This window comes from Ovis aries, chromosome 1 (genome assembly GCF_016772045.2).
Source record: "Ovis aries strain OAR_USU_Benz2616 breed Rambouillet chromosome 1, ARS-UI_Ramb_v3.0, whole genome shotgun sequence".
NCBI classification, from domain to species: domain Eukaryota; kingdom Metazoa; phylum Chordata; class Mammalia; order Artiodactyla; family Bovidae; genus Ovis; species Ovis aries.
Genome location: NC_056054.1, coordinates 104,628,941 through 104,645,525, shown reverse-complemented (window position 1 = coordinate 104,645,525; position 16,585 = coordinate 104,628,941). Strand labels below are relative to the sequence as shown.

At 47.3% G+C, this 16,585-nt stretch overlaps 1 protein-coding gene across 4 annotated transcripts in view; it reads right to left on the bottom strand.

Moving 5' to 3' along the window:
* Positions 1-16,158, bottom strand: part of IL6R (interleukin 6 receptor) — a 67,527-nt gene extending 51,369 nt beyond the window's left edge. Inside the window, exons 1-3 of one of the 4 annotated variants that reach the window (XM_060414729.1) lie at positions 16,101-16,158; positions 11,640-11,785; positions 8,084-8,224 (exon numbers count right to left, since the gene is read on the bottom strand). In XM_060414729.1, the coding sequence (XP_060270712.1) occupies positions 8,084-8,126 (43 nt within the window). In that variant the 5' untranslated portion in view covers positions 8,127-8,224; positions 11,640-11,785; positions 16,101-16,158. Of the gene's footprint in view, positions 1-298; positions 710-8,083; positions 13,167-16,100 lie in introns of those variants that run through there. The other 3 variants (XM_060414733.1, XM_042254709.2, XM_027975656.3) reach the window with 3 other exon arrangements.
* Between the last annotated feature and the right edge of the window lie 427 nt (positions 16,159-16,585).

Below are 16,585 nucleotides of genomic sequence, written 5' to 3'. Positions count from 1 at the left end.
ACACCACGTCCTGTACGAGGATCGCAGAGAGCTTACCGGAGGCAGAGAAGTCAACGGGGAGAGCGCGCCGGGCCGAAGCAGCAGGACGCAGCAAGGGGGCGCGCGAGCGAGCGCCCGCGGGGGGACAGCTCGGGGAGCCCGGGGCCGCACCTTGTGCCGCGGAGACCCCAGCTAGCCCGGGACAGGAGGAGCCGTCACCGCCCCCTGCCTCCCTCCGCCGCCCAGCGTCTACCGCAGCCACCTCGGTTCCCCCACCCGCCGGCTGCCCCAGCCCTCCGGAAGCGCCCGAAGCCCTTACCCGGCGCGGGGCAGCCCTCCAAGGCCAGCGCCGTCCCGGACGCGGCGAGGAGGGCGGTCAGCAGCGCGCAGCGGACGGCCAGCATGCTTCCTCCTCGGCTAATGCCCCATGTTCCCAGAGAGGCGGGCGGGCGGGCCGGCGGGCTGGCCGGGAGCCGACGGCTGGGGCGGGGCAGCGGGCGGGCGGGCGGGCGGAGGGCAGCCCCCATCCCCGAGGGGCCCGCGCTCCGCACGCACGGCGAGTCCCCGAGCCCTGCGCCGCTCTCGGCTCGGCTCCCTCTGGCCGAGCTCAGTGTCAGTGCGACTTCCCACTTGCACATGACTCAGAACCGCGGACGGTCCCGACAAGGCAGGAAAACATTTGAGGAACTCGCCCTGGAGCTGTCTCTCGGCTGTCCCAGGGTGCTGTTACGAAAGTCGAGGAGGATGGCGCAACAGCCCCGCGCACCGGCCGAGCGGAGGGGGTGGCTTCCTGCCGCCGCGCAGCACCTGAACCCCGCGGGGGCGAGCTCGGCCGGGGACCCTCCCCCTACTTCTGTTGATCAGAGCAGGGGAATTAGACACCACTGGCTCGGTTTTGATTTTTGGTTTCGTGACCAGGATTACTCTGTGAAAGGAGCACCTGGAGAGCGCTGGAGGAGGCGATGTGCCTCTTACAGTAAAGCAGGGCTTGGCAGCCCTTTCTGCCCCTCTGAACCACCTGGGCGCCCTTAAAACCATCAGTGTCTGGTTCCCACACCCAGAGATTCTGATTTAATGGATCTGGGCTGAGGCATCGGGAGACTCACTGCAGTAAAGGTGCATTCTTTCCCCGTGCCTGTCTGTCCCCCGCAGTACTGGCAAGGAAAAGTTTTGGGCTTTGGAAGAGGATTGAGACCTGGGTTCCCATCCAGACCTCCACCTACTGTGTCTGTGACTACAATTCCCTTGAGTTTCTGTTTCCTCACCTGTCAGATATAAGGAAGTCTGTCAGGATAGTTATGAAGACACTGTGGCTGTGGTTGTGATCTATGCACCTGACACAGGGTCCAGGTGGAAGGTGTCAAAACGTGCGTGTCCGCCCTCCCCATCTGACAGACAGAAACTGGAACTCAGCTTTTCAGAAGCAACCACAAACACCTCTTGAAAGAGCCCACCAAGGTTCCCCAAGGAGCCTGAAGCTGACAGGGTGGCCTCACGGCTGAGTTTGGAGGGAATGAAAAGTGCTGAAACAAGGTCTAGGCTGAGGAGTTTCTGGCAGGGCAGCTGCTAATTAGAATGTGCTTTTCCATTTGGGCTTCCCTGGTGGGTCAGAGACTAAAGCGGCTGCCTGCAATGGGGGAGACCTGGGTTCGATCCCTCGGTCGGGAAGATCCCTGGAGAAGGAAATGGCAACCCACTCCAGTATTCTTGCCTGGAGAATCCCATGGACGGAGGAGCCTGGTGGGCTACAGTCCACGGGGTCGCAAAGAGTCAGACACGACTGAGCTACTTCACTTTCACTTTCCATTTGGGCTTTAGGCAGATCCGAACCAGCATCCAGGTTCCTGGGATAACATAATGGGTGTGGCCCGATGGAAGCCCGGGTGGATGGGACCTGGACTGAAGAAACACAGCTTCTGAAACACAGAGCTCAGACCCAGGGGCCTCTGTGTTTCTCTTTGGGAACCACCCATCAGCAGTGCCTGGAAGGACCAGACACGTGCCCTGACCCCACCCCTGACCTGATAGAGGCTAGTTTGGAGGGCTTGCTTTGGCCACACCCGCAGAGGGGGAAAAAGCATGTTGGAAGCTAAATATTTTTTACCACAAGCTTTCTCTCCTGATATTTACTTATTTAAAAAAAATACTTCTCTTTTTAAATTTATTTAATTGTGTCAAGTCTTGGTTGCAGCATGGGGATCCAGTTCCCTGACCAGGGATGAACCCAGGCCCCCTGCATTGAGAATGCAGAGTCTTAGCCACTGGACCACCAGAGAAGTCCCCTCTCCTGATATTTAAAATAGGGTTGCAGGGAGCAGTTCCCACTATGGTTGCCCCCTTCCCCTGCCCGCTCTTTGTGGCAGACCTGAAAAGAAATCAAAGGGGACTGAAACCAGAAGTCTTCAGAAAGCCCTCTGTGTTAAAGCTCAAGAATGGGTGTGTCAGACCCCACCTAGGTCCTGCATCAAAGTGGGCTGCCCTGTCTAATTCACCAGCTGGAGCCTGTGTTCCAGAGTCGGATCAAGCTCCCATCTCAGTTCTGCCATTTGCTGACTGTGTGACTAAGAGCAAGCTACTTAACCTCTCAGAGCCTCCGTTTCCTGATTTGTATGATGAGAGCAACAATAAAAGAAAGATCGGGCCTATCTCTATCTTCTCAGCCTCATTTTCTGCATCTCCAAGCTTGAATATAATTCTGTCTCTACAGTGTTCTATATGCTTTCTCATCTCCACACCTTTGTTCAAGCTGTACTTTCTGCCAGAAATTCCCCTGGAAAACTGAAATATCGCCTGCCATATCAGTAAACAAAGGATGTTATAGCCATCAAGAATCACCCTGCCAACCGGATGATGAACGCTGAGGGAACTCAGGATGGAGACAAATGGGTTGCCCACTGCCAAGTCCATACAACAGTCAGCTAGATGCAGCCACCCCTCAACTGGTACTCCCTGAGGAGACTCGGGATGAGAAAGCACAGGATACTGGCCCCGGGTAGTTGAGGCATATAACAAAGGAATGATTGCAGTGAGATCCAACTCTTACATCTTCCCTTAACTTGAGGAATCTGGTTTCTTTTAACAGTAATCTTTTGATGTTCTGACTACCCAATCTTCTGTTGCAAAAATGCCTGTGTATCCTGGTTTCCCTCTTGCTTCTTTGGAGCAGTCTCAGATTTATGTGAGATGCTGTCTTGAAGTCCTAAGAATGTCCACCGAATAAAATACAACTCTCAACTTTTAGGTTGTGCTTTTTTTTTCGGTCAACACCCTCCTTTGTCCTACACCCTACTCACCCTTCAGATGTAGCTACTGAGCCCTCCTTCAACTACTGCACCCTGAATGCCTAGAGTCTTTGTTCCCCCACAAGAGAAGCCACCACAAGGCAGCAAACTGTGACCCCCCCCTTGCCCCAAGTACAGCAACGAAGACCTAGCACAGCCCCCCCAAAAAGTTAAATTTAAAAAATAAAAAGACTTAGTTGGGATGTCTTTTCCAGGAAGGTGACTTCTTCTCTGGAATCCTATCATCCAGGAGGTCAGATTAGGTGGCTTGGCTCTGTGCTGTCTCAGAACTCCATGCTGGCCTTCCCTGGTGGCTCAGTGGTAAAGAATCCACCCGCCAATGCAGGAGACCATCCCTGATCCAGAAGATCCCACATGCTGCAGAGCAACAAAGCCAGCGCATCACAACAATTGAGCCTGTGCTCTAGACCCTGAGAACTGCAACTACTGAGTCCCTGTGCCCCCTCTACTGAAGCCCGTGGGCCCTAGAGCCCGTGCTCCTCCACAAAAGAAGCCACCCCAATGAGAAACCCACACAGTAAAACTAGAGAAAAGCTCGCACAGCAATGAAGGCCCAGCACAGCCATAAACAAATGAAATCAATCCAAAAAAAAGACAGCAACAACAAAATAACTCCACCACCCCATCTTTCTTGCCACACCTAAAACTCATCTCTATCCACACTGCTGAGCAGGGCATGGCATATGTAGGCCCTTTGTTGGGGAGATATGGCCTCCCCTGAAACACAGTTGAGCAAGCTCTCTGACCTCCATCAAGCCCCACCTGAACTCACTGCCATGTTGGAGAAGACTCTTGAGAGTCCCTTGGACTGCAAGGAGATTCAACCAGTCCATCCTAAAGGAGATCAGTCCTGGGTATTCTTTGGAAGGACTGATGCTGAAGCTGAAACTCCAATACTTCAGCCACCTGATGTGAAGAACTGACTCACTGGAAAAGACCCTGATGCTGGGAAAGATTGAGAGCAGGAGGAGAAGGGGACGACAGAGGATGAGATGGTTGGATAGCATTACCAACTCAATGGACATGGGTTTGGGTGGACTCCAGGAACTGGTGATGGACAGGGAGGCCTGGCGTGCTGCAGTTCATGGGGTGGCAAAGAATCAGACATGACTGAGTGACTGAACTGAACTGAACTGAACTCTGCACTAAATATAGGTTCAAAAATCATGGGCCAATGTTCCAGGCTTTATGATGAAAAATACTGATAAGAAAGAGAAGGGAACATACGTGCTTGGTTCAGCCTGACTTGCCTTCTCCCAGACCTGATTCCTGATAACCAGCACCCATGGGAGTCACCTGGTCTCAGGCCCAGCTTCTTACCCCCAGGAAAAGGCGAAGACTCAGGCCTGCCAGGGACACAGACTTGGCAAGAGCTCCAAGGTGAACTGAGGAGTGGGGATGGGGATAGCAAATCACTGGAAATCAGAAGTGAGGACCAGACAGGGTTGACGGCTGCGGGTCCAGGGGTTGTTAAACACGCTGCAGGCATCGTGCCGTAGAAGTACAGCAAGAACTTTAACCCGGGCTCCTCCCTTAGGGAACCGCGCTGCTTACAAAGTTCTTTCACAACGTGATCGCTTTTGAATTTCTTAACCCTGACAACTAGGTGATATACATTGTCCCCCAAATTCAGAAGAGTACCCTGAGGCTCAGAGAAGTGAGGTGACTTGTTCAGGACAGTGCAGCTGGTACCTGGCAGCTCTGAAGTCTGGCTCTTGACCCAGAACTCTCCTTGAAGGGAGGGCGCAGTGGGCACAGGCCCAGGGGTGCTGCAGCACATCCGTGGACCCCATCACAGTGGGCACTCGACGGTGGGTAAATTAGGAGGGAAGAGTAGGCGGACGGTCCCTGGCGCTTGGTACGGCCCCTTCCTTGGGCCTCCCAGACCCTCTCCCCATCCCCAGCGTGAGTCCCTGCAGTTACCCTGGTTCCCCTAGAGAGGGAAGCTCTGGACTGGCACCATTTTTTGTATACCCTGCTGGCTCAGATGGTAAAGAATCTGCCTCCAGGGCAGGAGACCCAGTTTTCATCCCTGGATTGGGAAGATCCTCTGGAGGAGGAAGTGGCAACCCACTCCAGTATTCTTGCCTGGAGAATTCCATAGACAGAGGAGCCTGGCGGGCTACAGTCCATGGAGTTTCAAAGAGTTAGATGTAGCTGAGCGACTGACACTAGGATTCCATAGTTAATTTACAATGTTGTATTAGTTTCAGGTGTACAGCAAAGTGATTCAGTCACATATCTATATATATTTTTTCAGATTCTATCTCCTTATACAAAATATTGAGGGTAGTTCCCTGAGCTATACAGTAGGTCCTTTTATCAGACTTTTATCTTTTAAAAGACTTCTCCTTTTCATGTGAGTTTTATCAGACTGTTTCTCAAGAAGCAAGTCCTCTCTCATCTTTGACAGAAGAGATTAGGCCTCTGCGGAAAATTCTGAAAGAGATGGGAATACCAGACCACCTAACCCGCCTCTTGAGAAATCTGTATACAGGTCAGGAATCAACAGTTAGAACTGGACATGGAACAACAGACTGCTTCCAAATAGGAAAAGGAGTACGTCAAGGCTATATAGTGTCACCCTGCTTATTTAACTTATATGCGGAGTACATCATGACAAACGCTGGACTGGAAGAAACATAAGCTGGAATCAAGATTGCCGGGAGAAATATCAATAACCTCAGATATGCAGATGACACCACCCTTATGGCAGAAAGTGAAGAGGAGCTAAAAGCCTCTCGATGAAAGTCAAAGAGGAGAGCGAAAAGTTGGCTTAAAGCTCAACATTCAGAAAACGAAGATCATGGCATCTGGTCCCATCACTTTATGGGCAATAGATGGGGAAACAGTGGAAACAGTGTCAGACTATTTTTTGGGGCTCCAAAATCACTGCAGATGGTGACTGCAGCCATGAAATTAAAAGACGCTTACTCCTTGGAAGAAAAGTTGTGACCAACCTAGATAGCATATTGAAAAGCAGAGACATTACTTTGCTGACTAAGGTCTGTCTAGTCAAGGCTATGGTTTTTCCTGTGGTCATGTATGGATGTGAGAGTTGGACTGTGAAGATGGCTGAACACCGAAGAATTGATGTTTTTGAACTGTGGTGTTGGAGAAGACTCTTGAGAGTCCCTTGGACTGCAAGGAGATCCAACCAGTCCATTCTGAAGGAGATCAGCCCTGGGATTTCTTTGGAAGGAATGATGCTAAAGCTGCAACTCCAGTACTTTGGCCACCTGATGCGAAGAGTTGGCTCATTGGAAAAGACTCTAATGCTGGGAGGGATTGGGGGCAGGAGGAAAAGGGGACGACAGAGGATGAGATGGCTGGATGGCATCACTGACTCGATGGACGTGAGTCTGAGTGAACTCCGGGAGATGGTGATGGACAGGGAGGCCTGGCGTGCTGTGATTCATGGGGTCGCAGACAGTCGGACACGACTGAGCGACTGAACTGAGCTGAACAGAACTGATGCTTTGTCACAGGCAGACATCTGTTGGAGGCCCCATAGGATAAACGCACAGATTGTTTTGAATCCAAAACGTACTTATTCATCATCTGTTCCTCCTCCCTCCAATGTCCTGAGGTAAAATGGTTTGCCAAAGGTGACACGAGCAGTGATCCCTGGTCAGGACCCCAGATATCTCAAGTCTTGAAACACTCTTTTTTTTTAATTTATTTTTTATTGAAGGATAATTGCTTTACAGAATTTTGTTTTGTTTTGTTTTTTTCTGTTAAACCTCAACATGAATCAGCCATAGGTATACATATATCAAGAAATTTTTTTTTTTTTGCCTTTTTAAAATCCTCACCCTGCCCCCATCCCATCAGGCTTGGGCTGACGTGTTAGGGTATTCTCAATGGAGAGAGTTAAAAACAATATCCTCTGTTCTCTATTCACCTTTAGGGGCAATGATGATCCTAAGAAGGACAAGGGTGGAGAGTGGGGTTGGGCTGACCTGCAGACCCCTCCCCTGGCCTCTGGCCCTGCATTAACCAATAATTACCAGAAAGTGCTCTTTATTCCCTGAAACTTTCCACTGCCTTTCTTCTCAGCTGGGAGGTGGCCAGCTGAGGTTTAACATGGGGACCTCTCCCCATGTTTGCAGAACATGGTCTTAGACCAGCAGCAACCCCCACTCCAGGATCAAGCCTCAGCCAGGGCCTAGCACCCTTTTCCTGCCTGGGTAGTCTCTACTTTCAGAGCAGAGGAATGCGAATCTCCAGCTCTAACAAAACAGTCCCGCTCTCTGTAGTCACTATCACCATTTTTCATCACATCACCAGCTGAGTTTATCTTTAGAAAAGGAATTTTGTTTATTACTTTGGGCCATGCCACACAGCTTGTGGGGTCTTAGTTCTCCAGCAAGGGATTGAACCCAGGCCCTCAGCAGAGACGGCGCCGAGTCCTAACCATTGGACCTCCAGGGAATTCCCAGGATTTTTTTTTTTTTTGATAGTGCTGGGTCTTCATTGCTTCACTGCTTTTCCCTGGTTGCAGTGAGCTGGGACGCCTCTCCAGCTGCAGTACGCAGGCTTCTCACTTGGCCTCTCCTGTTGCAAAACACAGGTGCTAGGGCTTGTAGGCCCCAGTAGCTGTGGCTGCCAGGCCCCAGGGCAGGCTCCATAGCTGTGGTTGGCATGTGGGACCTTCCCAGATCAGGAACGAACCCATGGCTCCTGCGTTGGCAGATGGATTCTTTACTACTGAGCCCCCAGGGAAGCCCCCAGGGATTTTTTTAAACTAAAGTATAGTAGATTTATAGTATTATATTACGGTAAGTCGCCTATATACGAACCTTCAAGTTTTGAACTTTCAAAGATTCGAGTGTCCGTTCCCATGTCCAGGCACGTAAGTCAGCTCTCGTGTCTTGCATACGTGATCACAAAAGTGCGTCCTCTGCAAGTGGCTGTGCTTTTGTGTACTTTCCTGTGCAATACTGTACAGGGTACGACAGGATGTTTATTTCAAGCCCAGGGGCTCCAGAAGCAAAAGGGTAGACAAGTGAATCCAGTGAGGAACCAGAACCTGTGCCATCACTATCACGTGTGAGTGAGCTTGCAGCTTGCCCTCTGTCTCCTATGGTTGACGACCCTTCAGCTGCACCATCTCCCACCTCCTCTCTCTCCTCCAGTCAGTAACTCCTTTCGCCTGTTCACTCGATGCCACCCCCTGTTTGCTAGCTGTTGCACTATATGTACTACTGTACTTTTCAAGGTACTGTACTGTAGGGTTAAAAATATTTCATTTTTCATGTTTGTTTTTTAATGTATTACTTGTGTGAAAGGCTTCCCTGGTGGCTCAGACCGTAAAGACTCTGTTGCAATGCAGGAGACCCGAGTTTGATCCCTGGGTCAGAAGATCCCCTGGAGAAGGGAATGGCAACCCACTCCAGGATTCTTACCTGGAGAATCCCATGGTCAGAGGAGCCTGGTGGGCTACAGTCCATAGGTTGCAAAGAGTTGGACACAACTGAGTGACTAACACACATGTGTGTGAAAAGTATTAGAAATCTATTACAGTATGTACTTTTTTCTTCCAAGGAGTAACGTCTTTTAATTTCATGTCTGCAATCACCATCTGCAGTGATTTTGGAGCCCCTGAAAATAAAGTCTGACACTGTTTCTACTGTTTCCCCATCTATTTCCCATAAAGTGATGGGACCAGATGCCATGATCTTCGTTTTCTGAATGTTGAGTTTTAAGCCAACTTTTTCACTCTCCTCTTTCACTTTCATCAAGAGGCTTTTTAGCTCCACTTCACTTTCTGCCATAAGGGTGGTGTCATCTGCATATCTGAGGTTATTGATATTTCTTCCGGCAATCTTGATTCCAGCTTGTGTTTCTTCCAGCCCAGCATTTCTCATGATGTACTCTGCACAGAAGTTAAATAAGCAGGGTGACAATATACAGCCTTGATGTACTCCTTTTCCTATTTGGAAGCAGTCTGTTGTTCCATGTCCAGTTCTAACTGTTGATTCCTGACCTGCATACAGATTTCTCAAGAGGCGGGTTAGGTGGTCTGGTATTCCCATCTCCTTCAGAATTTTCCACAGTTGATTGTGATCCACATAGTCAAAGGCTTTGGCATAGTCAATAAAACAGAAATAGATGTTTTCCTGGAACTCTCTTGCTTTTTCCATGATCCAGCGGATGTTGGCAATTTGATTTCTGGCTCCTCTGCCTTTTCTAAAACCAGCTTGAACGTCAGGGAGTTCACGGTTCACGTATTGCTGAAGCCTGGCTTGGAGAATTTTGAGCATTACTTTACTAGCGTGTAAGATGAGTGCAATTGTGCGGTAGTTTGAGCATTCTTTGGCATTGCCTTTCTTTGGAATTGGAATGAAAACTGACCTTTTCCAGTCCTGTGGCCACTGCTGAGTTTTCCAAATGTGCTGGCATATTGAGTGCAGCACTTTCACAGCATCATCTTTCAGGATTTGAAACAGCTCAACTGGGATTCCATCACCTCCACTAGCTTTGTTCATAGTGATGCTTTCTAAGGCCTACTTGACTTCACATTCCAAGATGTCTGGCTCTAGATTAGTGATCACATCATCATGATTATCTGGGTCGTGAAGATCTTTTTGGTACAGTTCTTCCATGTATTCTTGCCACCTCTTCTTAATATCTTCTGCTTCTGTTAGGTCCATACCATTTCTGTCCTTTATCGAGCCCATCTTTGCATGAAATGTTCCCTTGGTATCTCTAATTTTCTTGAAGAGATCTCTAGTCTTTCCCATTCTGTTGTTTTCCTCTATTTCTTTGCATTGATTGCTGAAGAAGGCTTTCTTATCTCTTCTTGCTATTCTTTGGAACTCTGCATTCAGATGCTTATATCTTTTCTTTTCTCCTTTGCTTTTCACCTCTCTTCTTTTCACAGCTATTTGTAAGGCCTCCCCAGACAGCCATTTTGCTTTTTTGCATTTCTTTTCCATGGGGATGGTCTTGATCCCTGTCTCCTGTACAATGTCACGAACCTCATTCCATAGTTCATCAGGCACTCTATCTATCAGATCTAGGCCGTTAAATCTATTTCTCACTTCCACTGTATAATCATAAGGGATTCGATTTAGGTCATGCCTGAATGGTCTAGTGGTTTTCCCTACTTTCTTCAATTTCAGTCTGAATTTGGTAATAAGGAGTTCATGATCTGAACCACAGTCAGCTCCTGGTCTTGTTTATGTTGATTGTATAGAGCTTCTCCATCTTTGGCTGCAAAGAATATAATCAATCTGATTTTGGTGTTGACCATCTGGTGATGTCCATGTGTAGAGTCTTCTCTTGTGTTGTTGGAAGAGGGTGTTTGCTATGACCAGTGCATTTTCTTGGCAAAACTCTATTAGTCTTTGCCCTGCTTCATTCCGCATTCCAAGGCCTAATTTGCCTGTTACTCCAGGTGTTTCTTGACTTCCTACTTTTGCATTCCAGTCCCCTATAATGAAAAGGACATCTTTTTTGGGTGTTAGTTCTAAAAGGTCTTGTAGGTCTTCATAAAACTGTTCAACTTCAGTTTCTTCAGCATTACTGGTTGGGGCATAGACTTGGATAACCGTGATATTGAATGGTTTGCCTTGGAGACGAACAGAGATCATTCTGTCGTTTTTGAGACTGCATCCAAGTACTGTATTTCAGACTCTTTTGTTGACCACGATGGCTACTCCATTTCTTCTGAGGGATTCCTGCCCGCAGTAGTAGATATAATGGTCATCTGAGTTAAATTCACCCATTCCAGTCCATTTTAGTTTGCTGATTCCTAGAATGTCGACGTTCACCCTTGCCATCTCTTGCTTGACCACTTCCAATTTGCCTTGATTCATGGATCTGACATTCCAGGTTCCTATGCCATATTGCTCTTTACAGCATCGGATCTTGCTTCTATCACCAGTCACATCCACAGCTGGGTATTGTTTTTGCTTTGGCTCCATCCCTTCATTCTTTCTGGAGTTATTTCTCCACTGATCTCCAGTAGCATACTGGACACCTAATGACCTGGGGAGTTCCTCTTTTGGTATCCTATCATTTTGCCTTTTCATACTGTTCATGGGGTTCTCAAGGCAAGAATACTGAAGTGGTTTGCCATTCCCTTCTCCAGTGGGCCACATTCTGTCAGACCTCTCCACTATGACCCACCCGTCTTGGGTTGCCCTGCAGGCATGGCTTGGTTTCATTGAGTTAGACAAGGCTGTGGTCCTAGTGTGATTAGATTGACTAGTTTCCTGTGAGAATGGTTTCAGTGTGTCTGCCGTCTGATGCCCTCTTGCAACACCTACCATCTTACTTGGGTTTCTCTTACCTTGGGCGTGGGGTATCTCTTCACGGCTGCTCCAGCAAAGCACAGCCGCTGCTGCTTACCTTGGACGAAGGGTATCTCCTTACCGCCGCTGTTCCTGACCATCAACGTGGGATAGCTCCTCTAGGCCCTCCTGTGCCTGAGCAGCTGCCGCTCCAAAATCACTACAGATGGTGACTGCAGCCATGAAATTAAAAGACGCTTATTCCTTGGAAGAAAAGTTATGACCAACCTAGATAGTATATTCAAAAGCAGAGATATTACTTTTCCGACTAAGGTCCGTCTAGTCAAGGCTATGGTTTTCCTGTGGTCGTGTATGGATGTGAGAGTTGGACTGTGAAGAAGGCTGAACACAGAAGAATTGATGCTTTTGAACTGTGGTGTTGGAGAAGACTCTTGAGCGTCCCTTGGACTGCAAGGAGATCCAACCAGTCCATTCTGAAGGAGATCAGCCCTGGGATTCCTTTGGAAGGAATGATGCTAAAGTTGAAGCTCCAGTACTGTGGCCACCTCATGCGAAGAGCTGACTCATTAGAAAAGACTCTGAGGCTGGGAGGGATTGGGGGCAGAAGGGGACGACCGAGGATGAGATGGCTGGATGGCATCACTGACTCGATGGACATGAGTCTGAGTGAACTCCGGGAGATGGTGATGGACAGGGAGGCCTGGCGTGCTGCGATTCATGGGGTCGCAAAGAGTCGGACACGACTGAGCAACTGAACTGAACTGATAGTATGTACTATACAGTTTACTGTGTTAGTTGGGGACCTAGGCTAACTTTCTTGGATCTATGAAAGCGTCCACAGAACAGAATTCATTAGTATGTAGGAGATTTACTATAGTTTCAGATGTACAGCACAATGATTCAGTATTTTTATATATTATACTCCATTTAAGGTCATTATAAAATAATGGCTATATTCCCTGTGTTCTGCAATATATCCTTGTAGCCTGTTTATCTTATAGATAGTAGTTTGTGCCTCTTTGCCCCATACCTATCTTTCCTCTCCCCTACCCCTCTGTCCACTGGTGACCGCTAGTCTGCTCTCTATATCTGTGAGTCTGTTTCTGCTTTATTACTTGTATTTGTTCATTTTCTCAGGTTCCACCGTAAGTGATAATATACGGTGTCTGTCTTTCTCTGTCTGACTTATTTCGCTTAGCATAATACCCTCTAGGTCCATCCATGCTGTTGCAAATGGCAAAATTTCTTTCATTTTTATGGCTGAGTATATTCTACTATATCCACTCTCTATGTGTCTATGTGAGTGTGTATCTCACATCTTTGAGAAGGGATTCTTTTAGCAGCATTCTCAGAAAGGGGTTATAAAATCTCCCTTTTCTGGTAATATTTATGGAGTGTTATAATTTTGTATCTGCTAAAAAGCAGGTGCTCATGCTCAGTCGCTAAGTTGTGTCTGACTCTTTGCGACCCCATGGACTGTATAGCCCGCCAGGCTCTTCTGTTCACGGAATTTCCCAGACAAGAGTACTGGTGTGGGTTGCCATCTCCTTCTCCAGGGGATCTTCCCAGCTCAGGGATCAAACCCAATTCTCTTGCGTCTCCTGCATTGGCTGGCAGATTCTTTACCGCTGAGCCCCCAGGGAAGCCACTAAGAAGCAGCACAATTAAAATGAAATATAATTTAGCAACGCCATTTCTGGGCGTATATACAAGAGAATGAAAGCGGGGACGCAGATATTTATGTGCCCATGTTCGCAGAAGCATTATTCATAATGGCCAAAAGGTGGGAACAACTCAAGTGTCCATCTATGTGTGGATGGGCAAGCAAAATGTGGTATCTCTATAAATGAAATATTCAGTCTTAAGAAGAGCGCTTCTGACAGATGCTACTATATGAACGAACCTTGAAGACAGTGTCCAGTAAAATAAACCAGACACAAAAGGACGAAAACTGTATGACTCCGCTTACCTGAGGAGCCCTGAGTACTCAGACTCACAGAGGCAGAAAGTAGAAGGGCAGTTGCCAGGGGCTGAAGAGAAACTGAAATGGACGGTATTATTTACTCCGTATGGAGCTTCAGTTTTTCAAGATGAAGAGTTGTGGAGAGGGATGGTCGTGATGGTTGCATATAAGGTGAATGTACCTAAGGCCACTGAACTGCAGACTTAATTATGGTTAAAATGGTAAATTTTATATGGTGTAAATTTTACTGTATTTTTTAAAAAGCATCGCAATGATAAAATTAAACAAACTAGGGGCTTGAAAATTCAGATATATTAAATAGATGCATTATTGCGTACATGAGAAAGGGAGATGACCCATGTTATTAAAGGATCTAGCTTAGAGTGTGGATCTTTTAAAATGCGATAAAACACTCAGGAAACTCAAACTGAGCCTCTGTGACAACCTACAGGAGTAGGACAGGGTGGAAGAGACGCTCGGGAGAGAGGGGACACGTGTATACCTATGACTGACCCATGTTGATGTACGGCAGAAACCAACACAATATTGTAATTGTCCTTCAACTAAAGATAAACAAATTAAGAAAAAAATTCTCTGGTAAAGAAAAAATGCAATATACAATATAATTCTATGTACATAGACTCTGGAACAGACTGCCTAGGTTCAGCTTCCAGTTCTGTCATTTATTAGCTGTGAGTCCTTAGATATATTACTTAACATCACTGTGTTTCAGTGTCTCCATCTGTAAAATAGAAATAAAAACCCTCATAGGAATTTTTCTTTATGGGTTGTTTTTTTTTTTTTTTGGCTGCGCTGGGTCTTCGTTGCTGCATGCGGGCTGTCTCTGATTTGCAGACAGCAGAGGCTACTCTTGCCTTCAATGCGCGGGCTTCTCATTGCAGTGGTTTTTCTTGTGGAGCACAGGCTCCCGTGCTCCGGCTTCAGTAGTTGCGGCCATGAGCTTAGTTGCTCTCTGGCACGTGGGGTCTTCCCCCACCAGGGATTGAACACACGTGCCCTGCATTAGCAGGCAGATTCTCGACCACTGGACCACCAGGGAAGTCCACCCTCCTAGGATGTTTATGAGAGTTGTTAATAACACATGTGAAATGTTTATAACAATGCCTCACACATGGTAGGCCCTATATGAGTGTTTGTTTAAAAAACATAAATTTTCTTCAAGTACATTTTTTTCCAGACAAAAAGTAAACTTTCCTCACATTTTTTTCTAGACTGAAGAGTCCATCTGAATGTATTTTTAAAATTATATCTCATTGCATGACCCATAAAATGAACAGGTTGCAATAGAATTTGGTTATTAGACATTCTCTGAGTGAACTCCGGGAGTTGGTGATGGACAGGGAGGCCCGGCGTGCTGCGATCCATGGGGTCGCAGAGTCGGACACAACTGAGCGACTGAACTGAACTGAACTGAACTGAGGCCCCTTCTAGCTTCATGGGTTAGACAGTGTTCTGGATTGGAGAACAATTAACCAGCAGACTTCCCAGTTCCAGCTTGGTTTGCTTCTGCCATCAGCAGGAGTCTCTCAGGCCTGGGGCCTCTGTTTGCCGGTTCACTTTTCCTGGAAGATAGTTAAACTTGGATTTCACAGGTACATGTGAGCTGTTTGTTCTTGTCCTTCCCAGCAGAGGCTGTGTGACACTCTGGATTTTCGCAGAATAAGGGTTGAGTAATAATTACCCTTCACATCGCTGATCGTTTTCTCCGTTTGTGTCCATTAGCTAGCTCTTTAGCAATCATTCCTCTATGCGTTGCAGTACACATCCGTGTAGACATATGTGTAAGCAGAGTCTTGAGCCAAATTGCCCAAATTCAACTCCACTTCTGCCACGGACTAGCTGAGGACCTTGGACAATTTCTAAACCCCATTTCTCCAACCTCATTTTTCCTTATCTGTAAAATGGGAATAGGAAGACTTTCTACTGCACAAGGTTATTGTGAGAATTAACTGAGAAAACTTTCTGAGGTTACTTATCTCAGTCCTGATACCCAGAAAGTACTCAGGGGCTGTTAGTCTGATAATGATAACAAGCAGCCTGTGTGACACCTTGCCCATCCCCTGGAGATGAGTGTCACTTAGGAAAGAAGAATGTCGTATCTTTTTTTTTTTTTACTAACTGAAACTTTCCTCCAAGGGAAAAAACATTACTTATACTGGCCATTTTCATGAGTCTCTTTGCTACAGATATTATACACATTTCTGGATCATGCTGAATATAATTTTATTAAATTTCAAGCAACACAGCCACTCTCTTAGGCAGCGCAGTGGTAAAGAATCCGCCTGCCAATGCAGGAAACGCAAGAGAGTTGGGTTTGATCCCTAAGTTGGAGGAGGAAATAGCAACCCACTCCAGTATTCTTGCATGCAAAATTCCATAGACACAGGAGGCTGGCGGGCTACAGTTCATGGGGTGGCAGAGTCGAACGTGACTGAGCACACACATATTGTTTACATATAAAGCTGAAAAGAATCATACAATTGATATCCGTGTACTGCCATCCAGATTAAGAAATGCAAAAGCATATTGTAGGGTTACTATGTTCGACCTTTGAGCTGCCTTGGACAAACTTACCCTTCCTTCCTTCTTAATTCACTCTTTCGGCTTCCACACTGTCCCGCTTTCCTCCCAGCTTCCTGGTCTCTCCTTCTCGGTCTCTTTTGTAAGTTCTTCCTCCTCAGTATGGTATTTCAATGTTGAAATTGCTCCCTCGGCCACATTTTTCTCCCAAACATTCTCTCCCTATCAGCACGTACAACTGTTTACCTGACATCTCACCTTCTCATGTGCAGTTCAAATTCAATGTGTTCAAAACTGAACCATCCTCTTCCTCTCACTACTTCATCTCCCTCCTGTCTTCCCTACCTCGGGGACCTTTCCCACCCACCTCAACTCCTCCTTCTCTTCTCTGTCATCCAGTTCCTGACACCACTGCAGCCCAGATGTCAAATACATCTGCCTCTCTATACATTCATCACACTAGTCCACATCTGTCACGCCTCTCTGTTTTTGCTTGGAACACTTATTGCCTTCCCATCGGCACCGTGTCTACTGAGTCA